This window comes from Alternaria arbusti (assembly GCF_024043155.1).
Source record: "Alternaria arbusti strain BMP 1465 chromosome Unknown scaffold_18, whole genome shotgun sequence".
Taxonomy (NCBI): domain Eukaryota; kingdom Fungi; phylum Ascomycota; class Dothideomycetes; order Pleosporales; family Pleosporaceae; genus Alternaria; species Alternaria arbusti.
The window spans coordinates 520,966-537,612 of NW_026249958.1; the positions used below are offsets into that span (position 1 = coordinate 520,966).

The 16,647-nt window shown below is 51.2% G+C and overlaps 5 protein-coding genes across 5 annotated transcripts; 1 reads left to right on the forward strand and 4 right to left on the reverse strand.

Annotated features, from left to right (window-relative positions):
* Window positions 1-425: 425 nt before the first annotated feature.
* J4E86_009808 (uncharacterized protein) lies at window positions 426-4,423 on the reverse strand (the record flags this gene model as incomplete). Its single annotated transcript, XM_051450309.1, has 5 exons — window positions 426-438; window positions 497-1,844; window positions 1,897-2,063; window positions 2,551-4,357; window positions 4,408-4,423. The coding sequence occupies 5 exons, from the start codon at window positions 4,421-4,423 to the stop codon at window positions 426-428; spliced, it is 3,351 nt and encodes a 1,116-aa protein (XP_051298697.1).
* A 2,247-nt stretch (window positions 4,424-6,670) lies between these two features.
* On the reverse strand, window positions 6,671-7,764 carry J4E86_009809 (uncharacterized protein; the record flags this gene model as incomplete). The annotated part of the gene is made up of 3 exons (XM_051450310.1): window positions 6,671-6,794; window positions 6,845-7,534; window positions 7,751-7,764. 3 exons carry the CDS (start codon window positions 7,762-7,764, stop codon window positions 6,671-6,673), a joined length of 828 nt encoding a protein of 275 aa, XP_051298698.1.
* Window positions 7,765-8,885: 1,121 nt separating this feature from the next.
* J4E86_009810 (uncharacterized protein) lies at window positions 8,886-10,165 on the reverse strand (the record flags this gene model as incomplete). The annotated part of the gene is made up of 6 exons (XM_051450311.1): window positions 8,886-9,026; window positions 9,108-9,248; window positions 9,324-9,541; window positions 9,591-9,759; window positions 9,825-9,965; window positions 10,085-10,165. 6 exons carry the CDS (start codon window positions 10,163-10,165, stop codon window positions 8,886-8,888), a joined length of 891 nt encoding a protein of 296 aa, XP_051298699.1.
* A 1,216-nt stretch (window positions 10,166-11,381) lies between these two features.
* On the reverse strand, window positions 11,382-13,451 carry J4E86_009811 (uncharacterized protein; the record flags this gene model as incomplete). The annotated part of the gene is made up of 2 exons (XM_051450312.1): window positions 11,382-13,075; window positions 13,136-13,451. 2 exons carry the CDS (start codon window positions 13,449-13,451, stop codon window positions 11,382-11,384), a joined length of 2,010 nt encoding a protein of 669 aa, XP_051298700.1.
* A 174-nt stretch (window positions 13,452-13,625) lies between these two features.
* Window positions 13,626-14,924, forward strand: J4E86_009812 (uncharacterized protein; the record flags this gene model as incomplete). The annotated part of the gene is made up of 1 exon (XM_051450313.1): window positions 13,626-14,924. One exon carries the CDS (start codon window positions 13,626-13,628, stop codon window positions 14,922-14,924), a length of 1,299 nt encoding a protein of 432 aa, XP_051298701.1.
* Window positions 14,925-16,647: the final 1,723 nt, after the last annotated feature.

The following is a 16,647-nucleotide window of genomic DNA, read 5'->3' on the forward strand; positions in this document are numbered from 1 at the left end:
CTCTACCATAGCTTAGTTGTAAAAAAAAAGAACGATTCCTCTCTAATACTACGATTGCGCTTTTCTCCATGGAATCCAACCCCGCCTCGAACCATCCTGCGCATGCCAACCGGTCTTTGGGGCGTCTACCCACTCTGCTGCATCTCTGCCCCCAACAACCTCAATACCCCAACGCACCTCTCCGTTTCTGTCTTTGAACCACCCTAGCATGGTTTTGACGTCATTCGCGTTCTTTAGTGCTACACCTCGTTCTTCTACCAATCGCGAAAGATGATCGCTCCCTGCGACAAGTACAAGTACGTCGGCGATGAGTTGCACGTCTCGAAGCAAGGGACTCGTGCATCTTCTCTGTAGAGAACTGACTACGGCTGTAGTGCCTATAAGCCAGATGATTATTGCCACCGACAGATACGTAGCGATTGCATTCATATGAAGAACCTGGGTTCGGTGGGATACCAGTGCCTCAACTGTTCGATTGGTGTGGAGACTTGCGTACTTGCGTCGCGGAAGAACCCTGCCATCCAATGTCACTGGCTCTCCTAACGCATGTGTACTGTTGTCGCCGATCTTTTGGTACCCCCAACCGCCTTGCTCTAGAGATAGACCATTGCTGATGAAGTGCTGGAAGAAAGTTTGGAAGGTATGGTTTGCGTGTGTGACAAGTGTTGCGTAGTCGAGCAAAGCCTGCGGATCCTTGTTGGCGAGGCTATACATGCTGTATGTCATCAGGTCCATGTTCATGCCGGTTTCAGCGTCGCGCATGATGAACGCATTGTCGCGAAGAGATTCCATGAATAATGTCCCTTCTGGCCCAAGATTCGGGTCAGCGGCCTTGAACATGGATCCCATGAATAAGACCCCATAACTCGTGGTGACGTTCAACGGTCCTCGGTATTTTTTGTCGTATTGCTGCGTTGCGTTGCCATGGGTCGGCGCGTGTCGGACAAACACTTCGGACCATGCTGATTTTGCAGGGCCGACAGGGCTGATGATCTCATAGGATTGGACCATGCCCGTTTCCACGTCCACGACCACTTTGGCATCTGACGTCTCCACTATCGGCATGCAACAAGCGGCTTGTAAATCGGGTACATCTTTGAAAAGCAGCATTGGTCCTTGGTTCTCGTCTCTGCCTGGTACTGTTACAGGCTTACCAACGATCCATTTCGTAACAAATGGAACCGGCCACTGACTGTCTGCGTTTGGAAACTCTTCGACATTTACTGGGGACCAGTATCCTATCACTGCTGAGTCCGGATCGTCTTTGGTTCCGTTTGAGCAACACGACAGCATAGCGCTGGTGCCAAATGCTGAAGTGTTTGACGGGCTGCCGCCAAACATCGTATGATTGAAGGAATAGTAATTTCCCAGGCCCTCCAGATCCGTCGGTGTGACCTGGGAATCAATTTCATCGGGATGAATGAGCCATGTCGATGTGTTCGCTACTTCGGGTACTTGCTCGCATTCTAGCCGAGCTCGTAGAGCAGATGTTGTGATTGTTACGTTATTCGGAAACGTTATCGTTTCTTTGGCATCCACTTGGGAAATACTGGTAAGATTGAAGGGTATGAAACTCCAACCATCTTGAGTCCAAGAAGGCTTAGTGCCATTGAGTGATAGCTGAATGGCAGCGCCGGGAAGCCAATTTTTAGGCGGATTCAGCAGAAGATCGTTGAGTACTTCAAATGGAGGCAGACCCGGAATAGCTGCACCCATTCGTTGTTCGTAGGTCTTCACCGTAGTTATAATGGGTATCTCTCGAGGTTCCAGCGTCCTCTCGAGAATCGCTCGATGAGATACGTTCGCAGCTTGTCGTTCGAAGAGCGCGGAAATCGAAACGGTGACTGGCAAATTGAAGTCAGCAAGCTAGAAGACCATCGATCATGATAATCTTACGAATTTGGCAGAGAACGCTTCCAGTAGCGACTAGGAACAGCATCCAATGCTTGTTGCGGGCGGCTTTGATAGCCGCACCAGCCCAGGTTTTGGAACGGTACGTAAGACCCGCTCCATTGGTGATGGGTGTTGGCCGTTGCGACATCGCAAAATAGGGTTGGAGGATTCTGAATGTTGAATCCAATTGATCCCACCACAAGCCGATCACAATACTGACAACTGTGGGTGCGATAGATATAGGAGCAAAAGTGGAGAAGCTCAAGCCCAACTTAGAAACATCGGCTTCGTAAACGAATGCAAGCTGAGAAAGTCGAGATCTCGCAGAGAAAGCGTTCAGTACTAACACCGCAACCAGGATCAGGATAAGAAAGCTTGAAAGAGCAAACAGCATACGAAGTCGGATGACCAACGGCTGCCAAAAGCTTGAAGATTTAGTGGTTGTGGGAGCTATTGAAGACATTTATCAGCTCACAGCTTCGATTACATGGCATTGCTGACTTACATGTGCTTGCGAGGCAATCACTGCTTGCAGTATGTATAGCACCATCCCGCATGTAAAATGTGTCATTCCTTATTCTTTGGCGGAAATCGTGATGCGCTATACGATGACCTTCTCGAAATGTTGATGATTGTGTCGGATGCGACTGAACTAACATAGCATGTCCAAGGGTACTGCCGGGGTCCATGCTGAGGTCGAGCGGCCGAAATGATAGTCGTGAGACCCAAAATACCATGATGAGTAGCAAGAAGGAGACCAAGAAGAGGGTAGCCAAAGCGATTCCGATCTCTTGGAGTACCATGATTCTATTTTCGACCACTGTTGCCTTCCCTTTTGTAACTTCGACGCGTGTTACGTCGGGGTCGTTCAAGGCCTCGCGAAGACACTCCGTGAAGAATCTTCCTTTGACTCTTTCTGCGCGGGAAATAAACTCCCTGTCGTTCAACATTTCGGTAACGTTGAATGCATAGAGAGCGCCAAGCAGCGGACCAAGCCCAAAGAACTCTGGAGCGTTGGTCGTCATGTTCGGATCGGAGTAAGGGCCAAGCTGGCCGCCCAGAGCACGGTCCGCATCAGTCGCTATGCTTTCGGCGTTAAAATAGTATTTCCAAGTGTCTTGTAGTGCCATCTCTTCAAACTTAGGGATGTCTATCATATCTTTCGTGATTGACACGGGCTGAATATGGTCCGACTCTATGGACGTAATGTTCGGCTCTTTGCCTTGGCCTATTGAAGTAGTAGTGTTGTGTGTTTCCATAGAATACTGAGATTTGCAAAGCAATGCCTTCATGCGAAAGTCAGGCGAGCGTTCATAGGTCCTGTTGAGCTCAAGTCCTGTCCCTGCCGCTTCACTCAGCTCCAACCTGACGGGCTTGGTCCACGGGGTGTTGAGAATGATGATATCCCGGTCTGCACATTCTGGAGAGGCATAGTGGCGCGCATACGGACTGGTCGAGGAGACGTTACTGGGAAACGGCATTCTACCGAGGGGCAGCAGCTCATCCTCAATATAGAAAGTAGAAGTGTTTGACCATGTCAAGCCTCCACGCAGTGCCAGATTAGCCGCAGGGTGAACGGTTATTTCGTGTCTGCAACCGTCGTCCGATGCTAAAGCAAAGACTACCATGGGTTCTACGCCCTTGTATGGCCCGTGACCCATGATATCGTACTCTTTGTATTTCATCGGCACAAGATCAGCGCTTTCTAGCGTCATGTCCCGACAACCTAGGTTCGCATGTATTGTCGTTGTCTCTGCCGTCCAGGAGTTGAAGCTTGATACCAGATCGGGGCCGAGTTGTGCTGTATCTGTAGACGGCCAATTCGGAAAGGTGATAGAAGTATCTTTTATCCATGCTGAAGTAGAGAGATTCCTCATCAGCGCAGACGTAGTTCTGAAATAGGTTTCTCTACTGGCAACAATGGGCAGTTGGAGACCAATCCTGGGAACGCTTCTGCTGATGTCAAGCGCTTTGGTGATTACAATCTCTTCGGATGTAAGAAGGGCGGATGACAAAGGAGATATAGCGAGAAGGGCCACCACATTGATTACAGCCGTGCAGATGAGACACCAACTGGTTTTACCGACCGACTTGCGCTTGAGGACGATATCCAGTAAGATAGCCCACCAGGCCCTGGGCGTTTGGAGTAATGTACCGTAGGCACTGGCGCCTTCTGAAGGTGCTCGAGCTAATCGAGCGAACGGCTCCGTTCTCTTGGCATCTTCAAATAGGATAACCGTGGATTGTGTGTACAGCACTGCTAGCAGAGTTGGTGTGAAGCGCCATCCGAACAGTACTGCAGAAGATCCGTCATCGGCACCGAGTCCGTAGTGGTGTTGCGAGTACCAAACAAGTAGCGATATTGTTATGCCCAGGATGGCGGTGGCACTTATCGGGATCAATAGAGAATACCATCTAAAGGTAAATGGCAGCCAGCTCCCTTTCCGATACGTTGGAGCTTGTGCTGGCAAGTTTGTTAGCCGCCTAGATCTTCAGAGGTAATTGATTACTAACCTGTGCCCAAAGTCATGGTATCTGTCGTAGACTGAGCAGACGAGTCCGCTTGGACTGAAGGCACATGACCTCCTAATGTTCGATCCATAACGACAGATGCTCCAAGTGCGCTCAAGCGGGGTTGGCCCAAAAGAAAACTTACAGCGACTCGGTGGCTGTATCCAAGGTTATCGCACAGAGAAGCGCATACATAGAGGCTACTTAAGCCATCTTCGTCTGCTGTTCAAGCTGTACCTGCATCGATCGTCCGCGCAGATAGATTGCGGCACAGCACCGCTGATTCCACTTTCATACTTAATCCGGTACCGACATAGCGGATGCGCAGAGTTCTTGAGGCTATCGTGCAATAACATAGTTGGCTAAGCGCCCGGGTGGACATTGGGATTGTTGCAGCGGTTCGCGCCAATACTTCAGCGTTAAGCACGCGCCGCGGTGGAGGGATCTTCCGTAAAACCTTCGAATGGGCGGCAGGATCTGGGATCCCCGTTGCGCATGACAGAGAACCGGTCGAAACGCCAGGTAAAAGAATGCAGGTAGACGCGCGATTGTCATATGAAGTGAAAGCCTGCCCCGAACCTTCCGTCGCGTCTTCCGTTCCCCTCACGGGTGGGAGCTCCCGTTCTTCACGTGGGGGCCAACTAACTGTATCGGGCGTAGCGTCGCGATTGTGATAGGGACAAAATCGATCCAACCATACCTAGGTACGTGATTAATCTGAAGGCGCTGTAGCATGAAACAATTACCCCGTTTATCTTCTCTACATGTGCGAAAAAAAAAATTAAGTTCTGGTGTTGAAGCCAGACACATTGTAGCTGGAGGTTTGGCCACCTGGACAAGATCCAATGCCTACTAAGCTAGACTCTCGCTAAAGCTGAGAGGGAGAAGGACGCGATGTAGACAAGCGTGTTGTATATCTGAAATAATGACGTCTCAATAGATGGGATGAGCAGTGTCTGCCTAGGCAGGCATGCCTAGGTACCTTTCAAGTTTCTCTTTACCAGAAATTTGAGCAAGAGTTATGGTTCGAGAATATTCGTGGAGGCGCATCTTCAAGATGGAAAAGACCGATGACGTTTCATTCAGTCCAATTTCTAGCCGGTTGTCGAAGGTGTTTTTATATCTCAAGAGTCACTGTTCAAGGTGCACCGCGTGCGACTACCTGTCGACTCAAATACCTCGGTACCCCTGCCTTACCTACAGCCTTTCCCCTACCCCGTTGTCTACGCCAGGCCGCTGCCGCCCGTCACTTACATGCGTAGCGAGATTCCAGCAACTTACGACTCCGAAGAACATCGGTCCGCAACGCGTCGTCTATCTTCGCCTACCCCTCTCGAACGCTACTCCCAATGCAGCGCCATCAAGCGAGTCTGCACGCGAGTGATTGGTGGGTGCCTTTCTACAGTCTACCCATTATACCCGTGTTATCAGAAACAGGGGTGAGCGAGAAGGAGCATTCGGGCATGTGGTGGGCTCAGGCGCCCTCGCAAGGGTAGCCGATTCATAGCATGTGCAGAACCTTAGGTACGTAGGTACTTGGATACGTGGCTAACGTGTCGACAAAGACAAATCAACGTAGAGGGCGGAACATCAGCCACGTCCGCTTCGAAATCTGTGGGTTTGATGTGCGAATGGTATATTCCTCGCGTATCCATGTGTCTTCAGATTGGGCGACTTACAGCGCCAGGATGTTGCTTCGGATCGCAACGTTCGCTTACCCTGGTTGCTGCACATTCGCATCATTTGCCAAAGTGTACGATGAAGTCAAGACGGTATTTGCATCCGCTTTCTTTCAAATTTCTATCACTCGTTTTGGCCACCAGCTTCTTTGACGACTGAAAATACATGTACTCAACTACTTGGACGACAGTGTCCTGAAGATTGCAAACGGGAGAGGGGAATATCAGATAATGTAAGCTTACACCATGCTCGACTCTATGCCGTGGAACTCAGTTTTGCGCGCCCTTTCGCATCCGATCTAAGCGGTACAGCAACATCGTTACACCGCCCGCTACACTTAGCCGCACGCGATTAACCGATGGTCATGCGTGAACAGCGAGCGTTTTTCTCACTATACTCAATGTTTCATAGTACAGAACCCGAACGCCTTACGCCTTGAATTCCAACACTTGAGACCCAAAAACACGATACCCTTCCGCTCGGAACTTCATTCTTATAGCACAATGTGTTGCTCGGCACTCGGTTCGCTTGTAGCAAGGCGCTACGAGAGCTCGCTCGTAGGATTTAGCTGTCTCGCTAGTACGATTCAGATAGCTGCGAGGTCGTTGAGTGCACAGCTCAGCTCTCGTCTCGCACCGAGCTCATCAATGCCGTCATGCGGCCGGTAATGGTGTGCGACGATCCGCACCGTGGCCCGGTAAGTCTTGTACCTATTACTATCAGCATTGCGGCCTTCTAATTACCCGCACTTGGTACTTACATCAGCATCCTGACCCTCGCGCCCCCGGTCTTCACAGGGTAATCTCCCAAGCCGGCGAAGAACGCTTCATTGCCATCCGCGATACCGCCGCTCATGAGAGGGTCGCCCCAGATGACGTTCGAAAATCCGACAAGACCTATGACCTGCTTGGTACGTTCGTCGATGAGCACGTTCTCCGGGTCGCAGAGATTGAGCGCTACAAGGCGCGGTTCGGTAACTTCTTCCAGGCAGTGTGCGTGTTTGCCAACCCAGAAACGTATAATTTCGGAGTGTGCGTTAACAAGCATATCCTCAGCATCGCGTAGTGCGGCTTCGAGGAGAGCAAAGAAAGCCTCGCGCCAGGAATTGCTGCCCTTTTTGACGAAGACACGGTGTGTCATACCAAATTGGGTGGCAGATAGCGCAGTAAGAGCGCGGACATGTGTGCCTAGTGTGTGGTCGATGGAGTTTCTCTCGCTGGTCGAGATGTATGGCGCGATTTCCGAGAGCTTGCGACCAGGCATGTGGCTCATCATAAGAAATGGTGCACCAAGCGGCCCACCATGGCTATCATATTTGATGATTTGGGGCACAGGTACTTGTGTATACTCGTGCAATGTCTCGAGTGCTTTGCGTTCTGTCTCCAGGAAGTGCTTCTCATGCCGGAGGAGTCGGATGTTATAAGCTGGTGGGCATTTGAGTATCAAACAGCTGCCATCTTGAAGTCTTGCGAGATAAACCTGGTGTATGCACCCTTGCTGGACTTCAATTTGCTGAACATTGATTCTTGAGGACCGAAAGACTGCTCTGATGACTCTTTGTATGCTGGGAAAGTCGACTGTTGTGATAGCAGTCCGCGAAGATGCTGATGAAGACGAAGATGAAGACGAAGTGGCCGAAGAGGGCCGAACGGGCTTTAGAGCGTACGTTCCACGGCTCATACTGGTGAGGGGAAAGATTGCAACATCCAGTGGGGGAAGATGCATTATGAAGGGCCGAGCAGCGACGTCCTAGATTCCGGCGGGGAGCTTAGCGTGATTCGAAAGTGGAGGCCTGGAGCTGACTGAATGCTGCATGTCGAGGACATCGCTATGCATTAAGAATGTTTTGACGATTGCGCAAACAAAGTCAAGGCCAGCTCTTTTCTCATAGAATCATGGATGCTCGATCTGAACGCAAAAATGTCCCGACGAATGTCGGAAACAAAAGCATAGCAACGCCAGCCCGAGCAAGACCGACTTTGATAGATCTCAATTGATGAAGCCATCTCCTTGGTTCGGCCATACCGAATCGCATGACAGTCGACACTTAGTAGCACATCTGAAAGTCCCAACCAGTCCCCGAGCCATATCGACTATCCTCTCGCCGAAGCACTGCTCAGCCGAAAAGCAAAAGTCTATCATGCGCGTACGGAACTGGTAAGTAAGCGGCATATTCTAAGCGAATTGTTTAGCGAAGGCGGATGTAGAGGCGGAGAAGGACGCGTGAGGCGTTCAGATTGGCGCTCTCAGCGTTCGTCAAGGATACCCACAAGTGGCTAGGCACCCGATGAGGATATCGCGTATCGCGAATTATGATTGGTTCTGCCGACAGACGGCTGAAGGATACCATTGACCGACATCTTTCGATAGCATATCCTTAGGAATCTGAGAGACGATTGGATGTAGGTTTGACAGTGCAAAAAATAACGCTGTGATTAACGCAGTGTCATGTCTGTACGGGCCCTCAACTCGCCCGGCCCAATGTTTTACGTAGCTAGTCAACTACTTCCACACATCCCACGCCTGTGGGCCATTGCTGTGGCGGCTATGTAAGCCCGCACGCAGTATGCACCCGGCAGTTCGGAGACGAGTAGTAGCAACACGCCGGATGTCAGGTCGATGAGTAGGTGGCTACTGTGCTCACTCCGATGATCCACTAGACGTTTGCCTCATCCCAAGAGCAAACGTATGCAAGCCACGGTGGTCCCGATCGGAGATTTTTTCAGTTTGTGGAAATTGCTGCGCGAGGCGTTCTAGCACCACGACGGCTGCCCCACGCACCGATTCCACTCGTCTCCTTCTCAGACACGTCCATTCTCGATGTTCCCTGACTGATCATCGACCTGAGGTTTGACAGAGTGCAACGGCTGACGAAGCTCCTCGATGTTGAAACGTTTGAGCTGCTCGAAGTCAGGACCGACCACACTCATACCTAAGACATTCTGTCGGATGTAAGCAGCTGTCAAGATCTCATTATGCGGTGCATGTGAGACGTGTGATCACCACGTGGGGTATGACTATACCTTGTAAATTTCCACGAGAATGAGAAGATCGTAGTTTTTCAGGTCGACCTTGTGCCCAGGACCAACTGCAGCTGCGATTGTATTGATGACGCCATCTCTCAAAAACTCCTTATTGTTGCGGATCGATGGGCGTATCGCAAACTTGGGTAACCACACGTTAGCGGAGATCTTTGCACGACGACACTACATCATCTGATAGAAGAAGCTAATGCTCACTTTTTTCCCCGCTTGATCTGATCCATGGAAGTGAGGCGCAAGGACTTGTTTCGCAACAGCCTCAAGACCCTGTGGCGTGGCTTTGTCGGTCGCAGTAATTGGTGTTAGTCGCTTGACATAGCGTAAGTTTTTCGGCTGAGCGCCATCTGCAATATCTTGACAGATCTTATGTACGAAGGAGACAGGTTCGAGAGGTGAGCATGTCCTAAAAAATATCACTTTCTTGGGTCAGCCCGAGCGGTCGGAAGTGTGATTGGCTATCCTCACAGCACTGGGTGTCGAGTTTGAGAGATGTGAACAAGGGTTTCGTAGTCGGCTTACGAATATCGGCGAGCTCTTTCTGGATCTCAGCTTCGATATCACCTCCTTCCGAGTCAGGGCTGTCTTCTGCAGCCGTCCCATTGGAACCGGCGGCGCCGTGCAGGGTAGTAGCGTACTATCATGAATCAGCATCACCAGCACTGTCGCTCGCGGATGGTGCAGCATCAAGATATCGCTAACCTCTTGGAATAGATCCCGCAGATCAGAGACAGATTTTGCTTCCTTCTTCATAGCGCATGTTGCCCATATGCCCGCATCACCGGGTTTGATAGTTCGAGACTGACTGCCGTCCCTGCGGGGCATATCCCAGTTTCTTTTACTCTGATGTCTCGGATCAGCCTGATGAATCTCACTGCAGCTGCATGACGAAAATGGAACTGGGAAGCCAAGAATGCAAGTACGGGAGGAGTTTTGACAGTGGTACGAAGAAAAGAACTCACCTTAGCTCGTTTGTCGCCGCCGTCGTGCCGCTCGCGGGGCTCGGCTTTCCGCTTCCTCGGGTTACTCTCCGCTCCGGACATTTCAAATTATACGGGTGAAGCTGTAGGGTGGGCGTGATGTGATGGTAATTGGAAGGCTCGATCGAAGCCACCTGCACCCGACATCTGGATACACGGGAAGAAAACAGAGGCTAGGCTTGTTTCGTCCACTAGCGCGCCTACTCCCGCGTTAGCTACCTAGGTACCAAGGGACATCTCCACCCACCTTCCAAAGTGCCTCGCTCTCACCAGCGCATGCAGCCTCGCGCGGTCTACCCTCTAATGTCTTCTGGAGACACACTCGACGGGTGGCGTCAATTCTAATTTTACTTTCCGGGATGCATGTCGGCGACCTTGCACGTCTGGCGGTTCAATGACGCCTCTAATTAAGCCTTTACCCTGTCTATCGATTGCCGCAGCAATGCGACCTACCATGTTATCGCTGATTATCCCGTCATTCTTGTGTCAGACGAAAGCCAGATCCTGTCCACTCAAATCGCAGATGCTGTCAGATGCAAGCCTACTGATTATATGGTCCACGAATTCAAGGGTGCTCGTCGACGGCTTGCGCCAAACGTTCAATTTATTCTGCGCTTCTCAATCGCCGTGTAGACAGTACGATATGGGGGTGTTCCGTTACATTGGAGGGATGAGCTATCAATAGGAATGAGGATCGATCTCAGAGATGACTAGATAGGGATCCTGCGCCATCTCTGGCTGTCTTTGCACAGCACGAAGGAGGATTCCCAACGACCTAGTTGACCGCCGAGAAGTAAAGGGACTATGCGAACAAGTACGACATGCCTCTATTGGAGCTCACTACTAGTTCTAGGGAATCTCAACAGTCTTCAACATTCTGACACCTTCGATCTCATACAGAGACACGACAGCTAGCACCCTCGGCTTTGTGCAAGGACGGCAACCCAGCTGCACCGCTTTGGCGAGAAAGCTCCACACCACAAGAGCTTTAATAGGAGGATACTCGGAGAAGGTTTGTACAAAAGTTTCCCAAGTTGGAAAGTATGAAAGCTCACTCTATGGAATCAACGCTGCTCGAGATATGCTCACCTGAGAGGGCGAGGTAACAAGGCGTAAGCTCGCTCTTGTCATTGCAATCGGTTGCCAATATGCACACCATGTTGTCGAAGACACTGTTACACACGTAGCGTAATGCTGAACTTCAGAAGGATCGATACTGTATCGTGTTGTACTTGTGTCTCGAAGAAACAGTGGCAACATGATGTGTATTCAATATCCCTCATCGATCCGCAGACTGTCCAATCCACGTTTGTCCAGCATGCTTGTACTTGAAGTACTGATTGCTATCACTGCCTGGCTCTTTGAACGGCCAGGTCCTGTACGCTTCCACAAGCTCTAGAATCATCTCGGATGTTAGCATCCTAACCCTGAGATGCTCCATTTGCAGTCTACCACCTTTCTTCGGATCTTTCAAACTAGGACAATCTTTTATAATGTCGCTGAGGCCATGTTGCAGCTTGTCGAGAGCATGATTGATACCATCGGAGGGGTGCGCGAAGAGTCCGAAGATGAAATCTCGCGCCCACTCGTAGAAGTCGGGGGATCCGCCGACAGGCCTGGGAAAGGGCTCAGCGGAGACGAGGGCCAGACGGCTCTGGGGCCAAGCCTCATTTTTACGCATGACGAGGGGCTCGAAAGGACGGGAGTCGGATTGGAGACGAGGTGAGGGCGGCGAGCGTATGGCGAGGCGGTCATCGATCTCTGTTGCAGGTACCTTGGCATAGTTGGCATTTTGACTGTCGAGGCCCTGCTTCCACTGGGTTTCAAGCTCGCTTAGCTCGGCCATTGCAGCGGCTTTTTCAGGGCCGTCTGGCATGTCAACAATCTTGCATTCGAGCTTGTATATAGCCTCGCCAATGTCTGCTATGGATGCTGCCAACAGTTTCTTTCTCTGAGTCAGCGCCATACCAGTACTTTCTCTGTAGAATTTCCGTATGTCGTCCTTATAAGGGTGGTCAGGGGGTACCGGCCGTTTCGTTCTTTTGCCTTTTGCATCTGTCGGGTCGTTAAGATCGACTTGTGGAAAGACGTTGATTACACGTCTCATGAAATCGTAGTATTCGATGAGACCAGGTGAAAGCAGGCCAATGGGGTTTCTACCCGCCAACTGTTGCGTGCGAAGGTAATCTTGAATTGTTTGAAAACTGGTTACGCCTGTGCCATTGGAAATCTGGTCGACTTCTTCAGCAAAGTCGTGGATGTGGTCGCGCCGATGTGATGGTAGCTCCATCCCATTCTCTTTTCCTTTCTTCAGAGCGCGGACAATGGCCTCGATCTCGTACTGTGGTTCACGGCCCGAAGAGGCTCTGCCCGTGCTGCGTGAGGCGCGCTCCGGTTGGATGAAAAGGGTTGTGTCTTGTAACATTTGCATGAGGCGGTTTGTTTTGGTCATTTCGTTGATAGATTGGGCAATCATGCCGCTAAAGTCGTCGTGTTGTACCCACAGTAAGGTACGAACCATGCCAAAGGCATGAAATAGATCGTTTGTCCAGGCAGCGGAGGCAAAGTGGTAGGCGAGCTGTTTCGCCATTGAGTCAAAACCAAGGCCTGGAAGTCTTGGATCCCATGCCAGAGAGCCAGTCACTAACAGAGTGTTGTTTGGTTCCTGTGCTTTGGGGTCTTCCGCGTCCAGCACAGTCTGGTGTGGGAACACACCGTTTGCAACCATGTCCCGGTATGTCTGGAGTACGGTCGGATCTTGGTCGACGAGTGAATACTTGGAGCCGGGTGCAGTGAGAAGAGGTTCAAGGAAGTCTTTGAACTTTTCGTGTCGCGGTTCGAGGAGCACGTGGCTGCGCGGTTGGAGGTATTCGTGCAGCTTCTGTGACCAGAGCCCGGCGCCAGGGTTGATGTCGAGGATATCGCAGCCTTTGTGCTTATCTAACGTATGGCCGGCGTATTTGAGGACGTCATCTAAGGGTATCTTGTGTTAGTCCCGCTCAGCGAAGATGGGTGTTCCGGGACTTGACGTACCGCATAGGTCGGGACTTACGATCTGTGTTCTGACGTGAACGCCGCCTTTTACTATCGCTGCGCCTTCGTTCCGTGTTCTCCTCTTCTTCGGCGCTGCTTCCTCCTTGTTGGGATGTATCCTTTCCGCCATGGCCGCACTCAAGGGATACTCGGCAGGTGTAGATAGTTTCTCATCGGTCCAGTAGTGGTGCTGCTCCTTTGAGCGCGCCCGCTTACCGCCAGGTGCAGTGGCGACGGAGCGCGCCTGGTTCCATTGGCGGGCAGATATGTTTCCTCGCCAGACATTGCGCGGTATTATAGGGCGTACGCGCATCATCAGGGGGTGCGAGGTTGTCGCTCAGCCATCAAAGTACCATCGCGCAAGTTTCGCCGCGGGGATCCCAGCCGCTTCGAGATAGCGTGCTTATCTCCACGTGCTCACGCGTCCTGGCTTGGCAGGCTTCATCGTCGGCTAATGTCATTCTCGATGACGCAAAGCTGGGCGTCCACCATGTTGCCGACGAGCAGCAATATCCTCATCGTAGGTGCTGGAACATGGGGCTGCTCCATTGCCCTCGAGCTCGCTCGTCGTGGTCACACCTCCATCAAAGTCCTCGACGGCAGCTCCTTCCCCTCGCCCATCTCCGCAGGAAATGACCTTAATAAGATCGCGGAAGAGAGTAACGACCCCTCCGAGTCTGACTCTCTCCAAGACTTCTTCTGGAATCGACTGACCCAGCTTGCAATGCATGCATGGAAATCCGATCCACTGTTCTCGCCCTTTTACCATGACACCGGTTTTATCATGGCCGCTGTTGGCGATGAAGCCTACCAGCGTTGTCTAGAGTATGCCAAAGGCGAGAAAGTATCCCCAGCAGCCCTGAATACGAAACATGATTTCCAGCAAACAGTGCCAGGAGGGTTGCTACAGGGCGACTTTCCAGGTTGGAAGGGCTTCTGGAAAAAGAAAGGCGCAGGGTGGGTGTTCGCTAGTGGAGCTCTAAGAGCTATGCATCAAGAAGCCGTGAGACTGGGTGTGGAATTCTTGACCGACAGCATGGAGGGCGGTGTCGAAGAGCTACTGTATAATTCGGACAATAGCGCAGTGTCGGGGGTGAAGACGAGGAACGGCTCTGAGCACAAGGCTCAGCACATCATTGTATCCGCTGGTGCGAACAGTGACCTACTCTTAGACTTCGAGAGTCAACTTCGACCCACAGCCTGGACACTTGCACATCTACCCCTCTCAGCCGAAGAAGCGAAGCAGTACCGGAACCTACCTGTGCTGTATGGCGTGGATCGCGGTTTCTTCATCGAACCCGACACCGAGACACACGAGATAAAGCTCTGCGATGAACACCCGGGATACATCAATCCAGTCATCAACGACAGTAGCAAGATGCGCTCCGTTCCGTTCGCGCGACAACAGATTCCGAGAGAAGCAGAAGCACGTATGCGCCTTCTTCTCTCTGACACAATGCCACAGTTTGCAACCCGAGACTTGAGCTTCGCGCGTTTATGCTGGGACGTAGATACTGTGGATCGCATCTTTCTCATCGACAAGCACCCTAATGTCCAAGGCTTGATTGTAGCGGTCGGAGGATCTGGAAACGGCTTCATGGCATGCCCTGCAATCGGCTCTCTGGTTGCAGACATAGTAGAGAACAAGAGTGAAGGGAAGATGAGGGAAGCGATGCGTTGGCGACCAGAGATTTGCGCCGAGAGAGATTTGTGGGATGCGCAAGGGAGATATGGTGCTGAAGGCAAGGTTATGGATATCCGACAGGTAACAGAGTGGACAACGATGTGAGTCCAGCAGGCCTTTGCACGTCTCAGCTGCTCAAGTGGTTTTTTTCTAGACATGGGTTTCTCTACCATAGGCTTCTTGTCATCACTGATGCTGGTGTATAATCAAGAGAATGGCGGTGGAGGGCCCGAGAACCACGCACTTTGATCTAAGGTGAAAATCGCTTTCTCGATCAAGCCTCTCGTGCACCGGTGGGTATCCATCAGACCGTCTCGGGGGGAACTGGCGCCCAAAAATAGAGATTCCTAGTGTGATCATGCATATTTCACATTCTTGTCATGGATGTTGCCTATCAAGCCGATGCTGGGAAATTGGTCAACTCGGTGCTGGATGGAATCATCAACATAGCCTCTAAACGTTATTGTGTGAAGTTTAATTACAGATGTGAGGCTGAAGGTTTCAGGCATCCTGCGGTAGAATTTCGCCGCTCGCATCTTAGGCATCCCATCCCATCATCGGTAGTTATCACGGTATACCCACCGCTACGGCTCAACTACGACTCCCAGCATTGACATGCGTTCCCACGTGGGAAACATTCCTAGCGTCGTAGCCACTGTGGGGTCCGATGCTGGATGCTGGGGATTTTGTAGGTCGGCGATTATGGATCTGCAGGTCGGCGATTGAAGATTATGTCGGCGATTTGAGGCTGTGTTAACAAGCACTGCCACGTTTCACCCCTCGACATTCCTTCCGATTTCCAACGCCTTTCAAAAGAACTGTTTGCTGTAAAGTCGCGATACCTAATAATAGATTTGGTAGGGATGAAGTTAACAGGTTGGTGTGAATGAGAGAAGCCGGCCCTCTTCGACAGTTAGATGAAGACTGGAGGCCCCACTAACCACACATCGTACAATGTCTTGGGTTCTGGCTAGAAATGGACTGATGCAGTATACAGATCCAGAGCTGCGATGTTGGGGCCGAATGTGCTTCCTGGTAAGTACATTCGGCTTATGCCGCTGTCGAGTATGGGATGAAGGTTCCTAGGGCCGTTGCACGCCATTCGGACGGGACGTTAGGTCTTGATGCTTGACATACTGGGATAGCCGGTAGTCTTGGTGGTCGCCTAGACGGTCCATACCGGTGCGGCATCAACAAACACCCCTGACACTTTATTCATCCAATCGTATGACATCCTTAGTATGGTTAGTCTCATTGCATGATCGACTTCGGGCCGAGTCTTACAATGCTTGAACATGAGTTCTAGAAATGTTGATATGACTGTTGCATGACTCTTAAAAGAAAGTTATCATGGAAAGCCTGAGAGCGGTTCAAATCCTTCGTTTGCGTGTATGCAGATCATCGCCTGTCACGGTGACTATTGCCAGCTAGTCTTCACATCGAATGACAGCTTGTGCCGGGCTCGTCGAAACAGATGATGAATAGAGACTAGTGTTTGTCTGTCGACACGGTGCAGGCTTTTGTCGGCTGTATGTTAGATTTGCGATGACATTCTGTCCTTTGCAGAGCGGAATCAGCCTTGCCTTAGTGCCTGATGACCACCATTCGCACTGTCATTAACAGCATCGTTCGATTGATTGTCCATGGCCCCATCACTGCGACACACTGGCTTTGTTTAGCTTGAGATCAAGTGCGTTAGTGGACGCTGTCTATTTCTGAGCGACTGCGGATGAACTAGCGTGTGAGCTGTTGTTGGTCCATACAGGCAGTGCGGATGGTAGCTCCCGTGTTGGACATGTCACTGGACAGTGGAGCTATGGAGGCAACG